The sequence below is a fragment of the Lepisosteus platostomus genome, chromosome 2 (assembly GCF_059453375.1).
Source record: "Lepisosteus platostomus isolate fLepPlt1 chromosome 2, fLepPlt1.hap1, whole genome shotgun sequence".
Lineage (NCBI taxonomy): Eukaryota > Metazoa > Chordata > Actinopteri > Semionotiformes > Lepisosteidae > Lepisosteus > Lepisosteus platostomus.
In genome coordinates, this window is record NC_142612.1 from 11,984,817 (window position 1) to 12,005,968 (window position 21,152).

At 35.8% G+C, this 21,152-nt stretch overlaps 3 protein-coding genes across 11 annotated transcripts in view; 2 read left to right on the top strand and 1 right to left on the bottom strand.

Moving 5' to 3' along the window:
- gabrb3 (gamma-aminobutyric acid type A receptor subunit beta3) overlaps nucleotides 1-8,639 on the bottom strand; it is a 113,842-nt gene extending 105,203 nt beyond the window's left edge. The window contains exon 1 of one of the 2 annotated variants that reach the window (XM_088598165.1): nucleotides 8,195-8,639. In XM_088598165.1, coding sequence (XP_088454291.1) covers nucleotides 8,195-8,322 — 128 coding nt within the window. In that variant the 5' untranslated portion in view covers nucleotides 8,323-8,639. The remainder of the gene's footprint in view (nucleotides 1-8,194) is intronic. The other variant, XM_088598175.1, reaches the window with a different exon arrangement.
- The window catches only part of gabra5 (gamma-aminobutyric acid type A receptor subunit alpha5), a 28,781-nt gene extending 14,947 nt beyond the window's left edge, over nucleotides 1-13,834 (top strand). For all 7 annotated transcript variants that reach the window (XM_088598249.1, XM_088598215.1, XM_088598206.1 and 4 more), the window contains 4 exons: nucleotides 6,967-7,110; nucleotides 9,214-9,366; nucleotides 10,005-10,216; nucleotides 10,687-13,834. In XM_088598249.1, coding sequence (XP_088454375.1) covers nucleotides 6,967-7,110; nucleotides 9,214-9,366; nucleotides 10,005-10,216; nucleotides 10,687-10,989 — 812 coding nt within the window. In that variant the 3' untranslated portion in view covers nucleotides 10,990-13,834. The remainder of the gene's footprint in view (nucleotides 1-6,966; nucleotides 7,111-9,213; nucleotides 9,367-10,004; nucleotides 10,217-10,686) is intronic.
- Nucleotides 13,835-17,880: 4,046 nt separating this feature from the next.
- The window catches only part of gabrg3 (gamma-aminobutyric acid type A receptor subunit gamma3), a 201,146-nt gene continuing 197,874 nt past the window's right edge, over nucleotides 17,881-21,152 (top strand). The window contains exons 1-2 of one of the 2 annotated variants that reach the window (XM_088598299.1): nucleotides 17,881-18,543; nucleotides 19,941-20,086. In XM_088598299.1, coding sequence (XP_088454425.1) covers nucleotides 18,407-18,543; nucleotides 19,941-20,086 — 283 coding nt within the window. In that variant the 5' untranslated portion in view covers nucleotides 17,881-18,406. The remainder of the gene's footprint in view (nucleotides 18,544-19,940; nucleotides 20,087-21,152) is intronic. The other variant, XM_088598307.1, reaches the window with a different exon arrangement.

Here is a 21,152-nt window from a genome sequence, read left to right on the forward strand (position 1 = left end):
TTACATAGCATGCATATTTTAATTTGTTGGTTTATACACTATTGCATACAATTTATTTTTGGTTTTGTTCAGATTGTCTTGTTCTATAACATGGTAACTAATTGTTCAAAGCAAACCAGTTTCTACAAAAGCTGATCAGTACAAAATACTCTACAGGCTTTCAGTAAGGCATTGCCCCTTTGCAAGACTACAGTATGTATTCTTTCAAAAATTTGCTCTGTTGAAATCACTTGCACTGCAGTTGTAAGAAAGAAGCTTGCTTACACTGTGCTACTTACTGTATGGGAAATGCTTGAAAGCCTGCAGTGCAGCACATTCCTGGTTTAACAGTACTTCCATGCTGGTACAGCAGACTGTTTATCAAGACCACTTAATTGAGCCTGCATGAAAATGTGCAAACTATAGGTGTTGCTCATTCTTCTAACATTCCTCTAACTGCAGTGCTTTAGTGTAGTACATTCCTCACTGTATTACAATGTACTGTATGTCAGTATGGCTATTTTGATTCATTTGTCTTCCCTTTGCTTTTCAAATGTAATGGTATGATGCTATAAAAAGCATTATTATACAATAAAACATGAATCAATGTTTGTTTAACATCAGCAATCAGAAGTGAGTATTTCCACTGTAAAACTGTTAAACATGGATATACTGTACCATCCTTGCAATGCAAAATCCCAGCCTTTACAGACCCATGCCTTTCCCTTTTGTCCATTTACTCTGTTACAACCTTGATTTTAGACAAGACCTTAAATGTGAACTTTCATTTGCTTCATTTTAGAGGCTAATAATAATAATTTTTCAGAGGCAACTAATAATTATATACTGGACAAGGTCTACAACCTAAACAGGGTAATGTAAAGAATTCCTCATCAGGAATGAGGTAAAGTTAATGTCATACCAGCTCGCTCCTTAAATGTGCTTGCTTTCTTTAGCTTAATTATGTAGTTTTTAAATGGCTGGACTACTGCCTTCAGTAATCAACGGGCTCTTCTTGGTTCTTTGTTTTCCTTGAAAGTAGAAAAGGTTCTACTTCATACTAGTTTGACTATGATCATCCAAAAGTGGTTCAATATTAAACTTAATAGCAATCTATCTGCAATTACCTCAACATCTCTATCACTGTCATATGTTGTACACCTCATCAGTTTTTAATCACGCATATTGTAAAATGTCCCTGTCACTTGTATTTCTACATACAGTATGACTACAAGGTAGCATGGCAACAGAGTGTAATGCAGAGGTCTGTAAATACATGTTTGAGCTACTGTTTTCATCCCTATCAAACAGGCTCCTGTTTTTTATAACCTTATGCTGTTATGGTAAAATTCTGAAATGTGAAAGCAATGTCACATTTGAAAAAAAATTATTAGAGCTTCAGAGTCTGTTTTGTATTATACTTTCAAAAAACATTGTCTCTGACTTAAGAGACTTTTTCATTTGGAAAGTACTGTACAGTGGTTTAGCCACTGGAATCTGGAAAGGGCAAAAGGCTACTGTACATACAAGGCTATTGTATAATGTGAAGTCAGTGGACTGAATTGCTTGGAGCGTGTTTATTTTGCACATACTGTACAATAAACTGATGTACTGTATATTTTAACTTTTCACCAGAAAAGCTTGCATTTGACTAACCTTTAGACTAACATCGTCTATAGGCAGAGCCCTATGTATGAAACAACTTGAAATTTTGTTTTAACCTTCCACCATATATATTATTCAAACAAAATGTATTTTCTGTACATTTTTGTGCATTTATAGTAAGAACATGTCCTTCTCCTTCCACATGTTTAAATAATTAGAAACATTATAAGAATGGAAAAGTTCAAAGATTTTCAAAGAAAGGCAGAGGGACCTGTACAGAAAGAATACCCTGCAGAATGGGAAGATATACTGTATGTCAGTTAATAATTTGGGGCCTACAAAAGTAAAGATAAACACATGAAGGGCAACTGGTAGAAAAGGTTTTCGATGTTATGACATTTCATTGCTTTGGCAATGCAAAATGTTGTACTGTATATATTTTATATATAATCAATGTGTAACAATTTTTTGTATGTGTTTTTTTATAATGTAGTTTTACTGTAGACATGGATTGTTGCAATGTTAAGCCCAACATGGAATACTCCTCACAATTAAGCTTTCCATAATCTGAAACTGACACAAACACTAACACGTACTGTACATAAAGACCTATGGCTTAATGAAGAGTTCAAAGAAGAGCAGCTAGACTAATCCCTGTGCTAAGAGGGATGAACCTTAAGGACAAGTTAAAAAAAACCTGAAGTTACACAGATTATAATGACGGGCTAATGAAGATCTAATTGAAGATTTAAGAGGAGAGTGAAGAAATAGGTAGCAATTACAATTTTTTTCTTTGCACTGAGAGACTGATGACAGATGAGGACTTGGAACTGAATAAAGTCACCCTAACAACAGAATTGAATAAATGGAGATTCTGTTCATAACAAAAGGCTAAGACACCACCACACTTCATTCCAGTATAGAAAATATATCAAGTTTATACAACTACAATTTATTAAAAACTGCAACTGTTTAAAATATATACAGAATTACATTTGATTACAGTTGTGTTAATCTTGCTTCCATTGTATTTAATATGTACCTCCCTGCACCACTCTGCGATTATAGCATTTTCTTGAAGTGTGAAGAATCCAGGAAGCAATGAAAATTAAACTTACAGAGTAATTAAATGCAAAATTAACGGATCCTGCTTAAATTCTCTATGCAGGAAAACTGTATTGGTTTTTTACTGTGTACTTTAGAGATTACTGATCACTGAAGGTTTTTTAGATGTATTTCTTATAAATCGTATAGCTTGGCTCAAATTCAAGGTACTGGACAGTTCTAGTGTTATTTTCTGATGTAAAATTATGTTTTATATTAATTGTTGTAATAACCAATCTGGCTAAAAAACAGAAAACTCTGCTGGACTGTCAGGTCAAAACTAATAAATGCTATAATTCCTAGTACATTGACATAAAGCTTATTTTTGGGAGTCTCATATGTAGTGTACAGTAGCATTTGTCACCATAGCCTTTATATATAAAGAAAGTGGCCAGAATTATCCTAGCTGTTACAACTTCAAAGCCCGAAAACTGCTTTTAGATTGTTATGTGCTGTTAGATAGATTAGAACATCATGTATTAAATATTTACTGAAATACATTACCTATTATACAATTTTTAAATAAATCAGTATTCTGTGATCACAATCATATATTTTGTGACAAAAGCCATTTAGAATTTGAGAAATGTTCAGTGAATCAGTGTTGTGATAAGATGACTCAAAATAGTTAGTTTCTGTATTTGGAAGGTTGTTTGTCATATATGAGAGTTATATTTAAAAACTCTTAAAATAAATGACCTTAGGAGGATTTAAAACATGGTTGATACCAGGGAGAAACCCAGAGTTAATTAATTCTTAGAATCAACTAGCCATCCATTTCTAAACAATACTGCTGTTGGGTTATGTGCATATTTTTAAGACTGTATGAAATACTATTTCTATGGCAACCCAAATCCATTTAGTTCTGTTAGTTGAATCCTTTCACATTGTACCACAGAGAAATATGCATTAGACTGAAATCATTTACAGTAAGATGTTTTAGATCCTCACTTCCTGCAGTTTACAATACAAGTTTTATAAAACATCAAGCCAAGGTTGCCTTAAATGCTTTACAAATGTGAAAAAATGTTTTTCACATGTTTTTAAAAGCTGTTCATAAGGTTGTAATTATCCAGATTCAGTGGGTTTTGCTGCCTGGCATTGAAATACAGCTGCAGAGAAAAGTATAGACCAGCCAGAGTGTAATCTGAAGTGCACTTACAGTACCTAAAAAGACCATTAAAGAGTTCATTAGCTATATAGAACTTTCAAAATGCATAATAAAATTAACATTTAGAATTCATATCCCTTTGTGTGTCTCTACAAGTTCAATTATGTCAACATTGGAGGCAATAAAAAAAGGAGTCATCCAGGTGATTTCTGGTTTAAAGGCTGATCATCTGCCACCTGAATTAAAATCCCCATGTCCCTTTGATATTCCAGCAGTGACACAAACCAAATACTATCCAATCAAATCTACTGTCAATAAATTCCAGGCTTTTCTCTGAAGCTATCCTTGGAGTCCTGAACTGTGTTTTCAGTTGTTACTGCAGTTGGCATTTGCTTATTTTAAGATCTGACAGGTTTCCATCCTTTTCTTGTTTGGTTTTCAATGTTTCCCATAGTTTTTCTCAGATCTGAAGTCCCTGCGGTGGGATTAGAAGTAGTGAGCTACGTCAATCCTATCATTTATCTTGCTGCATTAGGAAACTGATGTATTATTCGTGTTCGAGCAAGTTGGTGCATTTTAAGCCTCCACAGTTTTGTTAAAGCCTCCTATTATTTTAGGAGGACTTGCACTGCAATATGAATAGATGCTAACACAGATTGCACTTTTGTTTTGCAGAACAAGAATGAACATTGTTCAGGAGTTTCCTCCACTTTTTCTGTTAGATATCAAAGAGTATTGCTGTTGTATGTAGCACCTTGCCTTGAAATTTCCGGTTGACTTAAGATTCCTCTTAGGCTTGTAAAGATATTACACTATACTGTGCGTTAGAGATTATCAGCATGCCTTCTGTTTTGACTCTGGAGTTCTGTGCTGATGTTCCATTGTTGTTTATTTCCTACCATTTTTTTTTGTTCTACTTAACTGTGTTTTATGGATTTACCCACTGATCATAGGCTGCTCTTCACAGCTGTGCTTGTACAAAAAAACGCAAACATAGCAAAGGTGGGGAGCCAGGGGTATATTGTTGGGCAAGAGTGGGTGGGGAACTACCCTTCTTCCCCCTCTCTCTTTTATCCATTTACCCTTAACCACCATATTCTGAGCAGTCAGAACTGACCATAATGTTGAAGAGGCTGGAAAACTCCACAATGCAGATATAAAATTCTTTGAAGAAGGAAATTGACATATTTTGTTTTGATAGTGATTAGAGACAAATATAGGAATGCTAATTGTTAAATGGAGTGAAAGGCGTTTTTGTTTGTTTGCTTGTTCATTTCTGCATGCATAATGTGAGGCTCTTGTGATTCATTTAGAGTCATGTTGTAGAATTTCAATGACATTAGAGAAAGGGAAGCAAGGAATGCTTTCTGAGACACTGCTGTTCAAACAGTGAGATATTCAGCACGGTTAAAGAAAGAAAGATTTACTGCTGGTGAATGTTTTAACTCACCTGAGATTAGTTTTTTTAAAAATAGAAATACTTCAAAGTATAAAACAATCATGTTAGAAAAAATCTTAATAGTGGTCTATCAAACTGCTTTTAAAATTTCACTATGGCACCTTTTTATTTCTCTGTGCTTGTGCTTTGGTGGTTAATTGTAGATTTAAACTATATGGGACCCCAATCCAGGGCAGCACAGTGGCTGCTCACAGGGCTGGGGACCTACAGTAGGTTCAGTTCCTGGGGTGGTGTGAGCATGGATTTTGTATGTTCTCCACATGTTCATGTTGGCTTTCTCCAGGTGCTCTGATTTCCTCCCACAGTCCTTAGACATGCTGGTAGGTTAACTGGCTTCTGTAAAACTGGCCCTGTTGTGAGTGTGTTTGTCTGTGAAGGGCCAGGTAAAGGTTTTAGTCCATGCTTAGAAGAAAAGAGACATAACGTTTCGGCTGTGGAACCTTCAACAGGTGTCAGGTCTTCAGGTGTGTGTCCTGCAATGGACTGGCATCCCATCTTGCACCTAGTGCTTTCCGGGATAGACTCTGGGTTCCATGATCCTGATTTAGATAGTGTAAGCAGTTACTGAAAGTAATGATGATGATACAAATCTGTATTTCTGAAGGATTTTCAAGTTCCAGCATATTCCTGCATCAGCGCTGAACTCACATTTCAACTGACATTAAATCAAAATTTTATGACCTGTTAATTGTTGTTTTGGATGTTGAGTGAGTTCTTGGGACAGGAATTTAGGATTGGTAGTATGGCAGGGATGACAACTATAGTACAATACTGTATCCATATGAACTAATATAGTTTTAGACTCCAATCTCTGGCCTCTCATTGGCATGAGGCAGGCAAGATTCACAGGCTTTCAAAATATGCCCTCTCTAAAATATAATCACATTTTATTCAATCTCAAAACATTAATTCAGCTCTCATAGCACTGACTACCATTCCCTTTTTAAGCAGTAATAATTCAAAGCACGTGGACTGGAGTGTTCACCTCCAAACGTTTAACAAAATAAGTCCTACAAGGCTGTGCTTTTCACAAAAAAGAAGTTGTTTTAAAATGATTGTTTTAAATGACAGCTGAATGATTTGGTTCCTTTTCAGATCACTCAGATCACAGTTAAAGCAGTAAAGGAATTCAGGATCTGTACTGTAGATCCAATTCATTCCACTCCTGTCCACTGTGATGTTGTTGTTACATTTCTTGGAGAAGTTGTGTGAGTGGTGAGGTTACTGCTGCTGCCTCAAAGCTCTTGGGTGCTTAGATTGACTCTGCTGTACAGTGTGGAGTTTTAAGGGTTATCCTCTTGTTTGTGTGGGTTTCTCTAAATCTGGTCTTCTCCCATAGTCCACTGTCCCTTGTCATGTCCAGGATGTAGTCTTGTCTTGCATACTGTGCTTGTTAGATTATGTTCTGGCTTGCATCAAACCTCTGAGGATAAAGCAATTGCTAAAAAAACACCTATAAACACCTATACTTGTATTTTGGTTTAGTTTAATTTCAGAACATCCTGCAAGACCATCTTGAATTGGAATAGGAGACCCAACTAATTAATAGTTCATAATGTTTCTGAAAAATAATATAATGATTCATATTTTCGATGATGTATAGATATTCTTCAAAATAGAAAAAATATTTCTAATGGAAATTCTTTAGAAAATATGTTGACCTTCACTCATCTGTTTATGATGGTTCATTCCTTCTCTTATTTAACAGATGCCTATCCGATTTCGGAAGTTGTTTACACCTGGACAGATGGAGCTGCCCAATCGGTGGTTGTGGCTGAAGATAGTTCAAGACTGAACCAATATCATCTAATCGGACAAACAGCAGGGACTGAAGACACCTATACAAGTCGAGGTTTGTTATGCTCTACTGAAGATGTCTATACACACAGTTTGAAACTACACAAAATTAACATTGAATGCAAGTACTGTACATATGGTTATCTTTAGAATCTGGGTCCATGCCAGCATGACAGCAAACATAATTTGCCAGCTGTCCACTCGGGAAAAAAAAACATGTCTTATCCCTACTTTGAGCCGTTGGAAATCTAGGGTTAATCCAAACGCACGGTCATAGTATTTGAGCATTTAGAACATGATGTCACTTTATCGGGATTGGATAACATGTTCTGGACACGTGGGATATAAAGACATCTGCTTAATTCTGTTACATAAATCAGTAATACACTTTTGTTTCTCAGAGATGAAAGGTTATTAAAGATACAGGTTTCTCATATCAGTGTGTGCTTTTATAGTGCATGCAATTAGACAATAATCTAAGTTGATTATTTTTTTTCTATTAATAAATTCTTTGCTTAGGACTTTACCAACATCTTTACACATAATGATTTCTCATTGTAATTGTCTTGTTACATTCTGTTCTATTTCTTTCCTTTCTTTTCTGTGGTTGTGCTATGCAAAATATGCAAAACCTTAAATGGTATATGAAAGTAACAGGAATTATTTTAATATTTTGTATAGAAGACGGTACAAATATTCTGCACTTACATGGCATGGGTAAGAAAGTACAAGTCTAGCTGACCTTTTGTACATTATCACCAACCTCTGACAGGATTCAGAACCTGCAGGGTTTTACTTAGCAGCCCTAAGCTGAGGTGTAAACCCTCTTTACTAAACTGGGAAGGGATAAGAAAGAACTTCAGGATCAGAAAGTGAGATAATTGAACATTTTGACTACCAAGTACTGTAAATTCAATACGTATTGTAAGATAAAAAGACAAAGCATACAAGTTAAAAAAACTAGACCATTCCGGTGTATATGAATTCCGTTCTTTGAAATTGTAGTTATTTACTGTACAGTAGAAAAACATGACTCTCAGCAACATTTCTTTGTTTCCACTGTGTATCCATTAACATTTGATGCTTTAATCCCAGTGACAAAAGGGTTTTTAAGGTAAGAAAAAGATACACGTACTCACCAGTTAACCAACATGGCTGCGTTGTTTTCGGCAATAAATGGAAGCTCGCCATAAACACTGAAAACCCTTAGCAGGAATATCCAGCAAATGTACATTTTCATTCCTTTTAAAATCCCATAAGGCTCCATGCATCAAAACCAAACAATCCAGAGTTATACTCCTCTAATGGGCGTCCCACCGATGAATAAGATTTTTGAGTATTAGTCATTGGTGCGTGTAGTGAGGAACCCACACATGGAAGACATTGTGGTTCTAGGACTACAGCTGAGAAATCAGAAAGTTGGTTCTGGTCCTTTCAATCCCCTTCCAAGTATTTCATTTGCTTTAAGCCATTAATTACCAGTTTTTAACATCAAGATTGTATGTCCCTAAATGAATCTCGTCAGGAAGTGAAGCAGTACTCTGCAGCGTGGATTTCAAACTGCAGGATGCAGATTGTGACAAGGGATTAGTGAGATACAAAAATCCGATTTTGCCAGGAGAAAGCAGCAGTCATCAGTGGATTTTCTGTAGTTTATCAGACTCTACAGAGGAGGGCTAGAAAGGATTTTTTAAAAGCTCAAAATGCAATCTTCAGTTGGTTAACAGAATATTTTCTCTCTCTCTCCCTAATGTTTCTTTCATGTTTTAACTGTCACACTCTTGAGTTTGAAATACACGTGTTCAACTAGGTAACCTTTGTTTTAAATATTATTATTATTCTAATATGACCTTTTTTTGTAAAAAAATATTTGTTTAAATGTTAGTTTATATATGATATGGCTGCACTTTATAACACAGCTGTCTTTCAGCACCAACAATTTCTGATTCCCCAGTTGTAACCTCCTAAGGGCATCCTTTACAGAATTTGAAATCCCCATTGAATTTAATTTCGCTGGCACTGTCTACCTAAATGTTTTAATAAGCTCCCGGATTTCTAAGGGAATTTGTTTTCTCTCATCATTTTTCATGCTCTATTGGACCTGTTCTTTTCTCCATGCTGCAACTATCGAGTAATTTCCTCGCTCCATTATTTTCAGGTCAATACACTGTTATGATGGCACATTTCTATCTGAAGAGGAAAATCGGTTACTTTGTCATCCAAACATATCTGCCATGCATTATGACAGTCATTCTGTCCCAGGTTTCATTTTGGCTGAACCGAGAATCTGTCCCTGCCAGAACTGTCTTTGGTAAGTATTACTATTACTACTGCTCATACTAGTACTGTTACATCTACTATAATACTACACTGCTGTAGCTATTTTTACTATGACTAGTTATAATTAGTAAGAGTAACATTAGTCGTGTCTAGACAAAGATGATGTCTGCAGAAGCAGCAGTAGCTTAAGCCAGTTTCTAAATCATGTTCAGTGTTTATGTTGTACTATAAGTCAGTTGCAGTGATTCAATTAATAAATCTACATGATGCTGTCTGTGCATTATTCATAATAATGGGTTAACAGTCATGAGTCATTTTTAAAGAATGGCAAATCTATTTCTAGATCTTCAGCTGAGGTTATTACAGGGTGCATTCTCAAACACTGTATTCTCACTGTTTTCCTATATTTCTAAGAGTTATTTCAAAATGTACTGCACTGTACCCAATCATATTGTTGAAGCTGCTATCCTGGATTCTTTCAAGAAATGGTTGGATGAAGTCTTTGGATCAATTAGCTACAAACCTGTTAGATCAGGAAACAAATACCTGAACAGTAGCTAGAGACTGAATGGCCTACTCTCCTTCGTAATCTTTCGATCAGCTTACAGTATGTCATGTCAGTTTTGCTGGCATTATGTATTAATTAAACACATTACATTTCTTTTTCAGGAGTAACCACTGTCCTTACAATGACCACACTCAGTATTAGTGCTCGCAACTCACTACCTAAAGTTGCTTATGCCACTGCAATGGACTGGTTTATAGCAGTGTGCTATGCTTTTGTCTTTTCTGCATTAATTGAGTTTGCTACTGTCAACTACTTCACCAAACGAAGTTGGGCATGGGATGGGAAAAAAGCCCTTGAAGCAAGTCAACCTAAGGTATGGTTTAGTATTAAATTCTCTCTCCATACACTAGAAAACAGAAAATGTATGTTTCTGTTTATGTATAATTATATTGAGTAGCTTACAGTAGTTTGGTATCTGAAATTAAAAACAAAATACTGTCACTTATGACATTCGTGTCAGATATCTACTTTGTTTTCAGGTACTGTATCTGAAGCACAGCTGCTACACTCCAGTAATTATGAACCCTTATGTGGTTATGTTCATTGCATGGAAAATATATTAAATTCTGATTATTTACACATTCTGATTATCCTAATGTTCTTCCAGAATGCTCCACAAGGAAGTCACTCGCTGACATTATTCACATGTACAGTATTTTAAGACAACGGTTTTCCCGGCTTAGTGTGAGAATTGTTTAAAGTAGGTTTACTCCAGTACTTCTATTACCATATTAATTCAACTGTAGTTTGTTTACTTTATGTTACTCTTTTTGTCATATACAGAAAAAGGACCCCTTGGCACTTTCAAAGAAACCGAACAATGCATGTCCCACTGGAGGAGTTAGCTACACGCCAAACATCACAAAGGATGCTGTTCTTTCCACTATTTCAAACAGCACGTCGGTACAGTTGAAACCTGCTGAAGTAAAGGCACCAGACCCTAAAAAAACATACAACAGTGTCAGCAAGATTGACAAGATGTCGAGGATAGTTTTCCCAGTGTTGTTTGGGACTTTCAACCTAGTATACTGGGCCACGTACCTGAACCGAGAACCAGTTATTAAAGGAGCTGAGACCCCTACATAAAGTGCTTCTGTTTACAGTTCCTGAACTTCAGCCATATTGTACAACAACAGGATTGCCATAGAAATTGATGCCAAGCACTGAAGACTTACTCTAATCAAGTTTGGAGAACCTTACTTGTTTTCTTAAGTTGCATGATCAAAGCTATATGGAATAATATTGCCATGTTTGCCTTGACGATTTCTATACTAATATACTAGATTTTCTTAAAGAATGTTGCATTTTATTCAACGCAGCAAGTATTTTTATCATTGCAAAGTAGGAAATATTCTTTACATCACCTGTTTAACACACCCAAATAACATTTTGCAGTAACAGTCATTAAAAATGTTGGTATGCATTATGTTACAAAAATGAAAAAGATCCAACTGCAATACAGAATAATTTTGTTTTATTAAGGTTTTAATGACAACAGAGTTTATATATTCATATATACTGTAAAAGGGGCATTTAAGAGTGGATTAGAAAGTCATGTGAACTAAGATTTCATAAAAAAAACTTTTAAGAAGTACAGTAGCGACAGAAGAAGAATGGCCACACAATATGTTTTGCCTATATTGTCAGATTTCCATTCTTGCAAGCTTTGATTGTCACATATTGCATCCAATCCAAGAAATTTGAAAAACAGAGGGAGCTAAAAGTTTATCATTGACATTTTTACAATTTTATTAAAAAACAAAAGCAAACGATTTCTTGATTTGTTATATCTAATTTTAAGATTTGGCTTTTTAAATTAGCAAAAGTATGAAAATAAATTCCCATCAAGTAAAGAAAAATGAAATGTTATAAACGGAACAAAGAAAAATAATTTTATATCTGATTAATTGAGTGTACAGTATATCACAGAACAATGTTTTGTACTTAAGTTCCAAATGTATTGTAACGCATACAGCCGACATTAGAGGTGTTGCGAGCTGGCTTACCAGTGCGATGACGTCACCGCCCTTCCCTGTGAATAGCAGGGACCACAGCCGTCGGGCTGCAGGGAGATTTCCCTTTAGCTCAGCTGGCTGGGTCCCTGTTGAGTGATGCCGGAGGCCCAGGTTCAAGTCCCCAGCGGTGGGGGGCCAACCTGAGGCGGCACCGGCAAGGGCGCATGCCCACGTGAACCCGAGAGTGCTACATTGGTGTCAGCAGTGGGATGGGATACCCCTTCGCCAAGGATGGCAAATTAAGCAGGGGAGAGTGTAACGCATACGGCCATTAGAGGTGTTGCGAGCTGGCTTACCAGCGTGGTGACGTCACCGCCCTTCCCTGTGAATAGCAGGGACCACAGCCGGAGGCCCGGGTTCAAGCCCGCAGCAATGGGGGGCCAACCTGAGGTGGCAGTGGCGAGGGCACAGACCCACGTGAACCCGAGAGTGCTACAGGACAAAGTAGGAAGAACCTATAAGAGAGATAATGTACAGATTATGCAACAAAAATGCAAGCTACTGCGTATCGTGAGCAAGGACTGCATTATATTATGTATTCAATATCTAGATGAAATTTAAGATTTTGACAGCTAAACCTGAACATATCGCTTTTTATATCAATTCTTCACTATCAATAATATGGGATTGTTTAGAATTTAAGTCTTAGTTTTTTTAACTGTTGTACATTTTTGCTTATTTCCATATAATGTAGATGCAAGTTTAAATGATTTTCAATTCTGTGCAGTTATTATTTTTTGCTCTAAGTACTGTAATCTTTGTGGTACTGAAGCTGGTTTTACCTAAAAGTATTCTATTTCATTGAAAACTGTGTTCTGAAACTCATGAAATTTTACATGAGGAAAAAATCAGGGGAAAAGGTCATGTTGACTACACCAGCCAGATGGTTATTGAGAAAGAACCAACATATACACATAATTGTCAATTGTTTTTTGTTAATCTCAACAAGTAGGGTTCAGCTTCATGTCAATCAGCTTCGATATAGTAGTCTATGATATGTTTGCGTGTAACAGCAGCTATTTACCGTGCCAAATTGGGAGTTCAAAATAGTGAATTTCGAAAGAAAGGAATATGAAAGATTTTTACTGTTGAATATGGATCTAATTTTATTTTCCAGAAGTTTGTCTGTGAAAAATTACCTGGAAAATCAGAGTAACCAGTATGCATGGTGAACTATTGTAATGACATTTTGCTGGCTGTATGTATCAATGATTTGGACATACAGTACAAGGAGTGCTTCACTTAGTTTTGTATTTTCAGTGGTTTCAGGTGACAATTTATCCAGGGTTAATTAACTTCACACCAGTAAAGCACTACTTGTTGATGAAATCCTGTGTGATGCCAAGCTCAAAATGGCAAATCTGAAGCATACACTACATGGCTCAGAATCTATACTGTAGCTCTTGTTAGGTACAAAAGAGCTACAGTAAAATTAAAATACAATGAAAGTGAAGCAGAAAAAAAAACTAAGCCTAAAGCATGAAGAAAAAACTTTAAGATGCTCTCAAAGTTTTAAATTAAGAGTGTGTAAGTTGAAAAGTGCATCTAGAAGCTTGCTTCACCAAAAATGTTTTTGCATTGTTAATTTACGGTAAGCTGATGTGCAGTCCATTTTCTCTAACTGTTACTAAAGCAATAAATAAAATGCTTGATATATTTCATAACTAGGGTCTTCAGTTTTTTAAAACAAAATGTTTTCCCCTTAGCATTTGAGTTGTGCAAGACGAGCTAGAGTTCTTAACTACTTTGTATGCCATTTCTTGCAGAGGCATAATGATAAAATGAATTGATTGAGAATTGAGGCTTCCATTTACCTTTTCAAAAAACGTTTTATTGATGTATGTTTTATGTATCAAGCCCAGGACATGTCATGTGAGCAAAATAAGAACACAAAAATTAAAATGATGTAACCTGAGCATATCCCATGTTTTATTTTGCTGGATGTTTTCAACACTTTGCAGGTGAGTATGTGTTATGAGGAAATCTTTGTGCTGCAAACTATACCAAAAGGAAGAAAATGGGAAGGTTACTGAGCTGGAGAGTTATCAGTTAAATATGTGCACAGTGCAAATAAAGATAAGGTCAGATTAATCAAGAAACAACTGCCAAGGATTTCTTAAACCCTGTCTGTTCACCCAAGGAAATATTTGGATGACCGCCCCAGCATCATAAGTCCTTTTAAGGGATAATGTTGGAAACTTAACAGCACAGTACGGTTATTCATAATGGACCTACAGTAGGATGTTTGACACAAGCTGGAGCTGAATGGAAACTTTTCTTTTTCATTGTGTTCCTGTGGACAGAAAAGCAAAACAACTTTACAGTTTCTGTTATTTTTTAATGGACCTACAGACTTTCCAAGTGGACTTTTGGACTAAGAAGTACTTTATCATGATTCTAACATTATGATCGTTTTCAATACAAGTGCATTATTTTTGTTTCCATGAAGAAATGGAATGCTTTATCGATTTCCCTTTGGATTATAAAAAACAAACACCCCGACCCGAATGAGTATGAGATGGAAGGAATACAACACTGTTTACTTCCTGCAGTGTGAAAGAAACATCTTAGACCTATCTGTTTTTAAAGGAGCTACTTCTGCCAAACTTGTTATTTATCATCCTGTGAGCACTTACTGTGTACTGCAACCTAAGATCTTTGTGATGGCACTAAATTACTGCATCCCTGCCTTTTTGCTGTTTTCTTGAAAGGTTTTCAGTCTACTGGACAGAGTGGGAGTGAATTATTTTGTGATACAATCTTCTGCTGTGTTTTGCTCAAATATTTACATTTCCAATTATGTAATTTTTACATGTAGAACATACACGGAGCCTCATATCTTCATTCTTTTGTGAAAACTTCCTTTAAAAATGAATCTTATAGTTCATGAAGCAATGTGTTTCCATATGCTGTTTGTCGTATTTTTCTGTGCTCTGAAACTTCGTTTTCCACAATGGCAGCCCATTGTTAGTTGAATAATATTAATATGTACTGTACATATAGTAGAACCTTACACATCCAACATTCAAGACATTACGTTATTATGGTAGACTCCAAAAACTTTCATATTCACACATTTCCAAATTATAGTGAATATCAGGAAGGAGCCCTGTAGTTAGACCTTAGGAGTTTAATGTATGTAATTTAAATACTGCTGTTATGTTTTTTTCAGTAGATGCTCCTATTTCTGTTTAAAGACATCGGGCAAGATTTGGCTATTCTAAATGGTCTTTTTCCCCATGATGAACTAAAGTAGTTGGTCATTTAATCCTGGCCTTATTTTGGCTCCTTTCCTGGTATGAACCCCAATGAGATTGCCCACACACAGAATGAGATGGTTCCATCTGCAAAATCTATATCTTTCTGCCTTTCACAAACCAAAGGCCTGCAAACACAAGATATTAAGCACTTATTTTGCAAATGTAACATTTTGTTTCTGTTTAGTTTTGTTTCCCTTTTTTCAGCCAATTATCATATACAGTAAGTGGTGAGGCATCATTTTTAATAAAATTAAAATAAAAAATTGTTTTTCACAAAGTGATTTTTTTACGTATCTTTTTGGTAACCACCTAAAGAGTAAAATCATTCAGCAAGTGCATACCATACAGTGTGAGTTTTGATCTGCCCGATTCTGTTTCATAGTGGAAGAGTCACTACAAACACGTAGATCAGAAGATATTCAGCACGCTGTGAAATGTTACTGCGTTCTGTAGCAGTACACGAAGGACGTACAGTACCTCATCAAAAATGTACTGATGCCACTTACAAAATTATTTTAAATGTTGTCAGTCGTCTGTTATATTTTTTGTTTATTGTTCCTTTTTGTTGTTTCATTATTCTCACCGGGTTAAAACACTATACATACAACACTCTCCGGACCTGGTGTCACTAAGCTGAATTGTGTTCTGTACCCTGCTCCTCTGCAACTTTAGAGTTAAACATCTCGTGGTACAGTAGGTGGCGCAGACGTTTCTTTCATTTGCAAAATGTAACAAATGCTATTCTAGTTGATTAATCGGCCAAATTAAACGAAACACCGTGATAGGAAACAAGGTATCTAAGCTGACACCCAAACGAGTACACGTTCATCAAACATAATTTGCTATAAAGGCTAGAAAGTAATAAACATCCCGGAGTAGGTTGCCTGAAAGTCCAGTTTATGTATATTATCTCGAAAGCATTATCCGATACAAATTATTTTCCTCTGCAATCGTTAATGAGATCACCCGAAAACGAAATGACGCGCTTTCGGAGAAGCTCGCTCCTGAAGATGGTGATCCCCGTGAAATAAGAGACACCCTCCATTTGCAGATTAGGCAGTCGCATTACTCCAGTCAGCCACAAGAGGTTAGCCTGCCTCGCAGCTCACAATTTCAAGCGGCTGATTAAGCAGCTTCCTGTTAATAGATAGACCACCAGCACAAGAGATGATCCGGCTTTACAAACAAACCTCACCGCCCACCACATAATTTGCTTGTTCCGACGGAGAAATAACCTCAAATACGGCGTAATCCACGTATTTGAAAATGGTTTTAGAACAGGAGAGAGTACTGTGCATGTGAATCTTCCGTTAAAAAAAAACAATTAAACTTCGCCATTTTTGCAGTTCTTTACCATAGATTTCCTTTATTAATAGCTGAAAGCCCAAAGGTAAGTAGTGGAAATGGGTAATATGCAGATATCAGTCATATTCCTAGTACAGTTATGACCTAGTAAAAATGGAAGGCGCCCAAGGTACGGGCTAGAGTACAGCACTGATTCCACCGAGAAAGTGTTTAATAAACGCAATGTACTGTACTATCCATGGTCCTGAAGCAAGAGCGTTTTTTTTAATTGCAGCACAATTTCAAGGAGTGCAAAGGAGGTAGATTCTTGAAGTGATTTATATAATGATGATCCCTGGTAGAGAAGAACAAGAGACTCAGATATTGCACTTTCGGATCTGATAACGAAATGCAGAAATCAGTAATTTGGTTCTAGAATATTCCAGCAGAAAGATACTCTATAACATGCGCTTTTTGGCAAAACAATTTATTCCATTTCAGCGGCGATTTAAATGTACTGATCACCACTATGAAACCATCTTTCCTCTGTGCAACCGAAATGTACTGTACAGTACTTCATTGTCTGTTTCATCCGTGGAGCATGATGAATATGTATGCTTTTTCTCTTACTATAAAGATACGGTTACATAAAGCAAAACAAAATGTATCAACAACAGCAAAAAAAAAACAACAAGAAATATTCAGGTTTTGGAAATTCCTGTTCGAAATAATGTTTTGCAACATAATAACTATCCCATTCACTAAATCTTAAGGAGACATAAAATCCTAAGACTGAAACCCTGCACCAACGGTAAAGTACTTAACAGTAAACTAATTCACAAATTTATTGTTTGTAGCTCTATACTGTGCATGCAGCTACTGTATGTTTCCAAATATGTTACTCTAGTTAAAAGCATTGGTATATACTGTACTTCTATTTATAGAAAAACTGGTTATAGGATATTCATACCTGTACCCTATCTACTGTAAATAGAAGCTTTAGGATAAATGATACTTCTAAAGCACCACAAAAAGGGCTACACAATGTCTTGTGTTCTTTCAGCCTGCCAGATTTGAAAGATAAACATCACTGCAGCTGTTTGCTTTTCCAGCAACCTATAAACGAATTTATTTGCATAGTGATTATTTGAATTAAGTGTTGAATCTATTAAATGCATCTCTTTAAAATAAATTAGCAATAATTGCTAATCCTAATTACAAAATTGGGAGTAGTAACCAACTAAAACAAAACAACCTTGAAAGAATACTGAAGTAAGATTTTTTTTTGCAAGGCACTCATTCAGGTAAACAAATATGCTGAAATCAGCTAATTAACTCGAGGTACAGTGTATTCTTACCCTACCTACGTTTTTATTGACACCCCAGCCTCCATAAACAGCTTTCCAGATACTGTGAGAATCACTCCAGACTAGACCGTGGGATGTTGAATGGCAATTTCATGAGCTAATGAAATGACAGCAATACAGGAGATTTAATTCTCAGAATATGGATTCTCACAAGACTTTATTCCTACAGACGGAGAAGAAAAAAACAACAACAAAAGAACATTTAAAGTTTGTGTAATCATTTGAGTTTCGTCGCGGTAAACGATGACGTAACAACGAAAAGGGGCTTCTAGGGAATGTATGAAGGGGTTTGTAGGTTTCCCAGTTCGCGAGTTGGTGCCCTGCTTTTGTGAGCGTCAGTATGTCTGTGTATCTTGTGGTGCAATCGAAGGCAGCTAATGCAACTTTAAAGAGCAGGAGGGGCTGGTCCATTAATTCCCACAATTGATTCTCGCTGTGAAAGTACCGGAGCTGCACAAAATTTCTCATACCTGTTAGACGAAGATACGTGAATTTATTTGTGGATTATAAACTATCTTTTAGTTTTCACTTCCTTTCAACTGACAAACATTGGTAGTTAAAACTGAGAAGAAAATACATGTACAGCTGTATCTTCTACCCCCTTCTTTTTAGATACAGCACAGCATTTACTCTAACGAATTCTTGGAATCGTCTTCTCATAAATATGCCCAAACTACTGGTTTATTTCTTACTTCTGTCGGTCTTCCATGCATGGTAAGTGGCTTTTTAATTCCTTACCTTTTAATAGTTCGCATCTTAAATCACTTTGATGGGCGCATTTTCTTAATGACTGTTTTTGGGAGATACTGTACTACAGCAGATATAATTTGCAGTCTCTCGCAGAAAACATGTATAATTAAATGCGTTTACATTTTAGGAATATGTTAATGTGCTGGAAATTATATTACATGTCGTTTTTTGACTGAATTCATAAAAATCTGTTTTTTTATCTTGCAATTTAAGATAATTTTGTTGTTAGAACATTTGAATAGTAATTAATTATTTGGAGGTCCCCTCGGTTTTCTATCACAAACATTTATGTTGAATTTACATTTTCTAAAAGAAGAACCTAACTGGATTATATTAATTACAACTAAGAATTTCACATAAATCATTTTGCTTCACTTATTACAGTTCCATGATATTTTCTTTAGACTCCCCAAAGACTTAAATGTTAAAGAGTTATTGGAGAAGTTGTTTGTGACCTTTTACTTTTTCTCTTTACTCTCTGTGAAAAAATCAGGTTTATAAACTGAGGAGTAATCGTGCTATATAATATTTGAAAAGGTCTATACAGGAATAGTTTTTAATTGTAAGGGGTCATTAAGTAATCTGACTTATAAACTATGCAAATCATCTGCTTTTTTAACTGTTGGGCAGGTTGCCCTGGTAACCAGCTGTGTGATTGCAATTGTGCTTCCAATTGTACCACACAGGTATTGCCAACTGTAAGTTTTAAATCAATTGCTTGATATGTCCATTGGCATGTACTGCACATGCAAATTTAAGGGGGTTCTTGTGGTTTAAGCTGGTTTAATTTACCAGGGCATTTTTTTTTGGCTAGAGAATGGATTTGTATGTGCATTTATACAGCACAAACCTAAAAGCAAAGGTTATAGTTCAAATGCCTTGGGACAGAATACAGAACTAAAGCAAGTACAGTTTGACTATTCAAATTACATTTAGTACTGTAGTTCACAAAATGTATGCTTGTTAATAACTGCATTTGTACATCTTTTCTTGAAACCGTTTTGCAGCCTTAGTTCTAATTGACCTTCTATTCCAATGAAATGACTACAAATCAGCTTCTCAAATAATTTTCAATAAATATTCTCTGTTTTACATAAATTCTGTGCAACAAGTTTTAACAGAATAAAAGCTGAAGCGTACATATACAGTACCATAAAGTATATGTATTTGAACCTGCAATGTGACAACAGTTAAATTATTTGGCCTGTTAAAGTGATACTGTAACTCAGATACATTCAAGTGATAACACAAAGAGAAAACATTCTTTAATTAAAGAAATGTCACATCTTTTTCACTCACATCACGCAGAAGCATAAACAGTTTTTCTAATGCTTCACTATTTTTTCTTCATTCTATTGTAGTTCCCAGACCATTGAATATGAGGAGGAATATGAGGATGTAACTGTGAACCAGATGCTGGCTCCGAAAACTCAAGAGACAGATGCCACACAAATATTGAACAATTTATTAAAGGAATATGATAAGAAACTTCGACCAGATATTGGAAGTGAGTTCTTGCATGTACTTTGTTGTGTGGGTGAGTGGGCAAGGAATGCAAATAATAACACAAACCAGTCTTGTATCTACAGTACATTTATTTGTATATTTGGGCAATTTTAGACAACGAATACGGTAATTGTGATTTATACAATAGAAATAATGATGCATTACAGTAAGTATTGGGTTTTATTTAGTTTGTTTTTGATGTAGAAATTAATTTCTACAACCAATTGCAACAACACATCATCAGGAGGGTAAAACTAACCTGTCTCACTACGGTCTACTCCCAGCTCACGTTCCCTATTAGTGGGTGGATTGCTGACAGTGAACGTAGGTCTGAGAAGTTGCAAAAAATAACTGCCATGACCCATGAATGTATTGAAAATGTTGATCTTTTTCTTTATCCAAAAAAATGCTAAAATCAAAACTGATGCTGCTTTTCTATTGGGTACATAAATCAGCACAGCTGAGAAAGCAATTTGTCATAATGACCGTGAAGCAACTATAATACCATGACAATAAAAGGTGAGGTAGAGGTACTTAGGAGCAAGAATGGGTGAAAAATGATCCGTGCACAATGTCTGTGCAGGTGCTGTGCATTATGAATGGAAGGGACTCCCCGTAACTCTTTCTTCAGTGCTATTTATAGCATTTTGACAGGAAAGCACTTGTCAGTTGGCATTCTGAGTAAACCCATTTTCATGTTTGTCTCTATGACTACACTAAAGCTAGTGGTAGAGAAATTGAAAAAGATGATGAGTTATGCTTCCCAGTTGTATCTTTTACAGTAATAATATATTTCTCTTAGATTGAATGTGTATAATGCATTTATTTTCACCAGAAAATATGAATTGCGAGTGCCAGCCGAAGGAATACAGAGTCAGATTACCTAAAGGACAGATAAACTGGTCTCTAGCTGGTTAGTTTGAAACGAAAAACAAAGTCATTCATAAATCTAACAAAAGATAACACACAATTATTTTTCTTATTTAACAGACCACTATCAACGTTTGAAGCTATTTGTTTTCATTCTAAGACACAGTATAAAACAGTGCAAAAGATTTACATTGCTC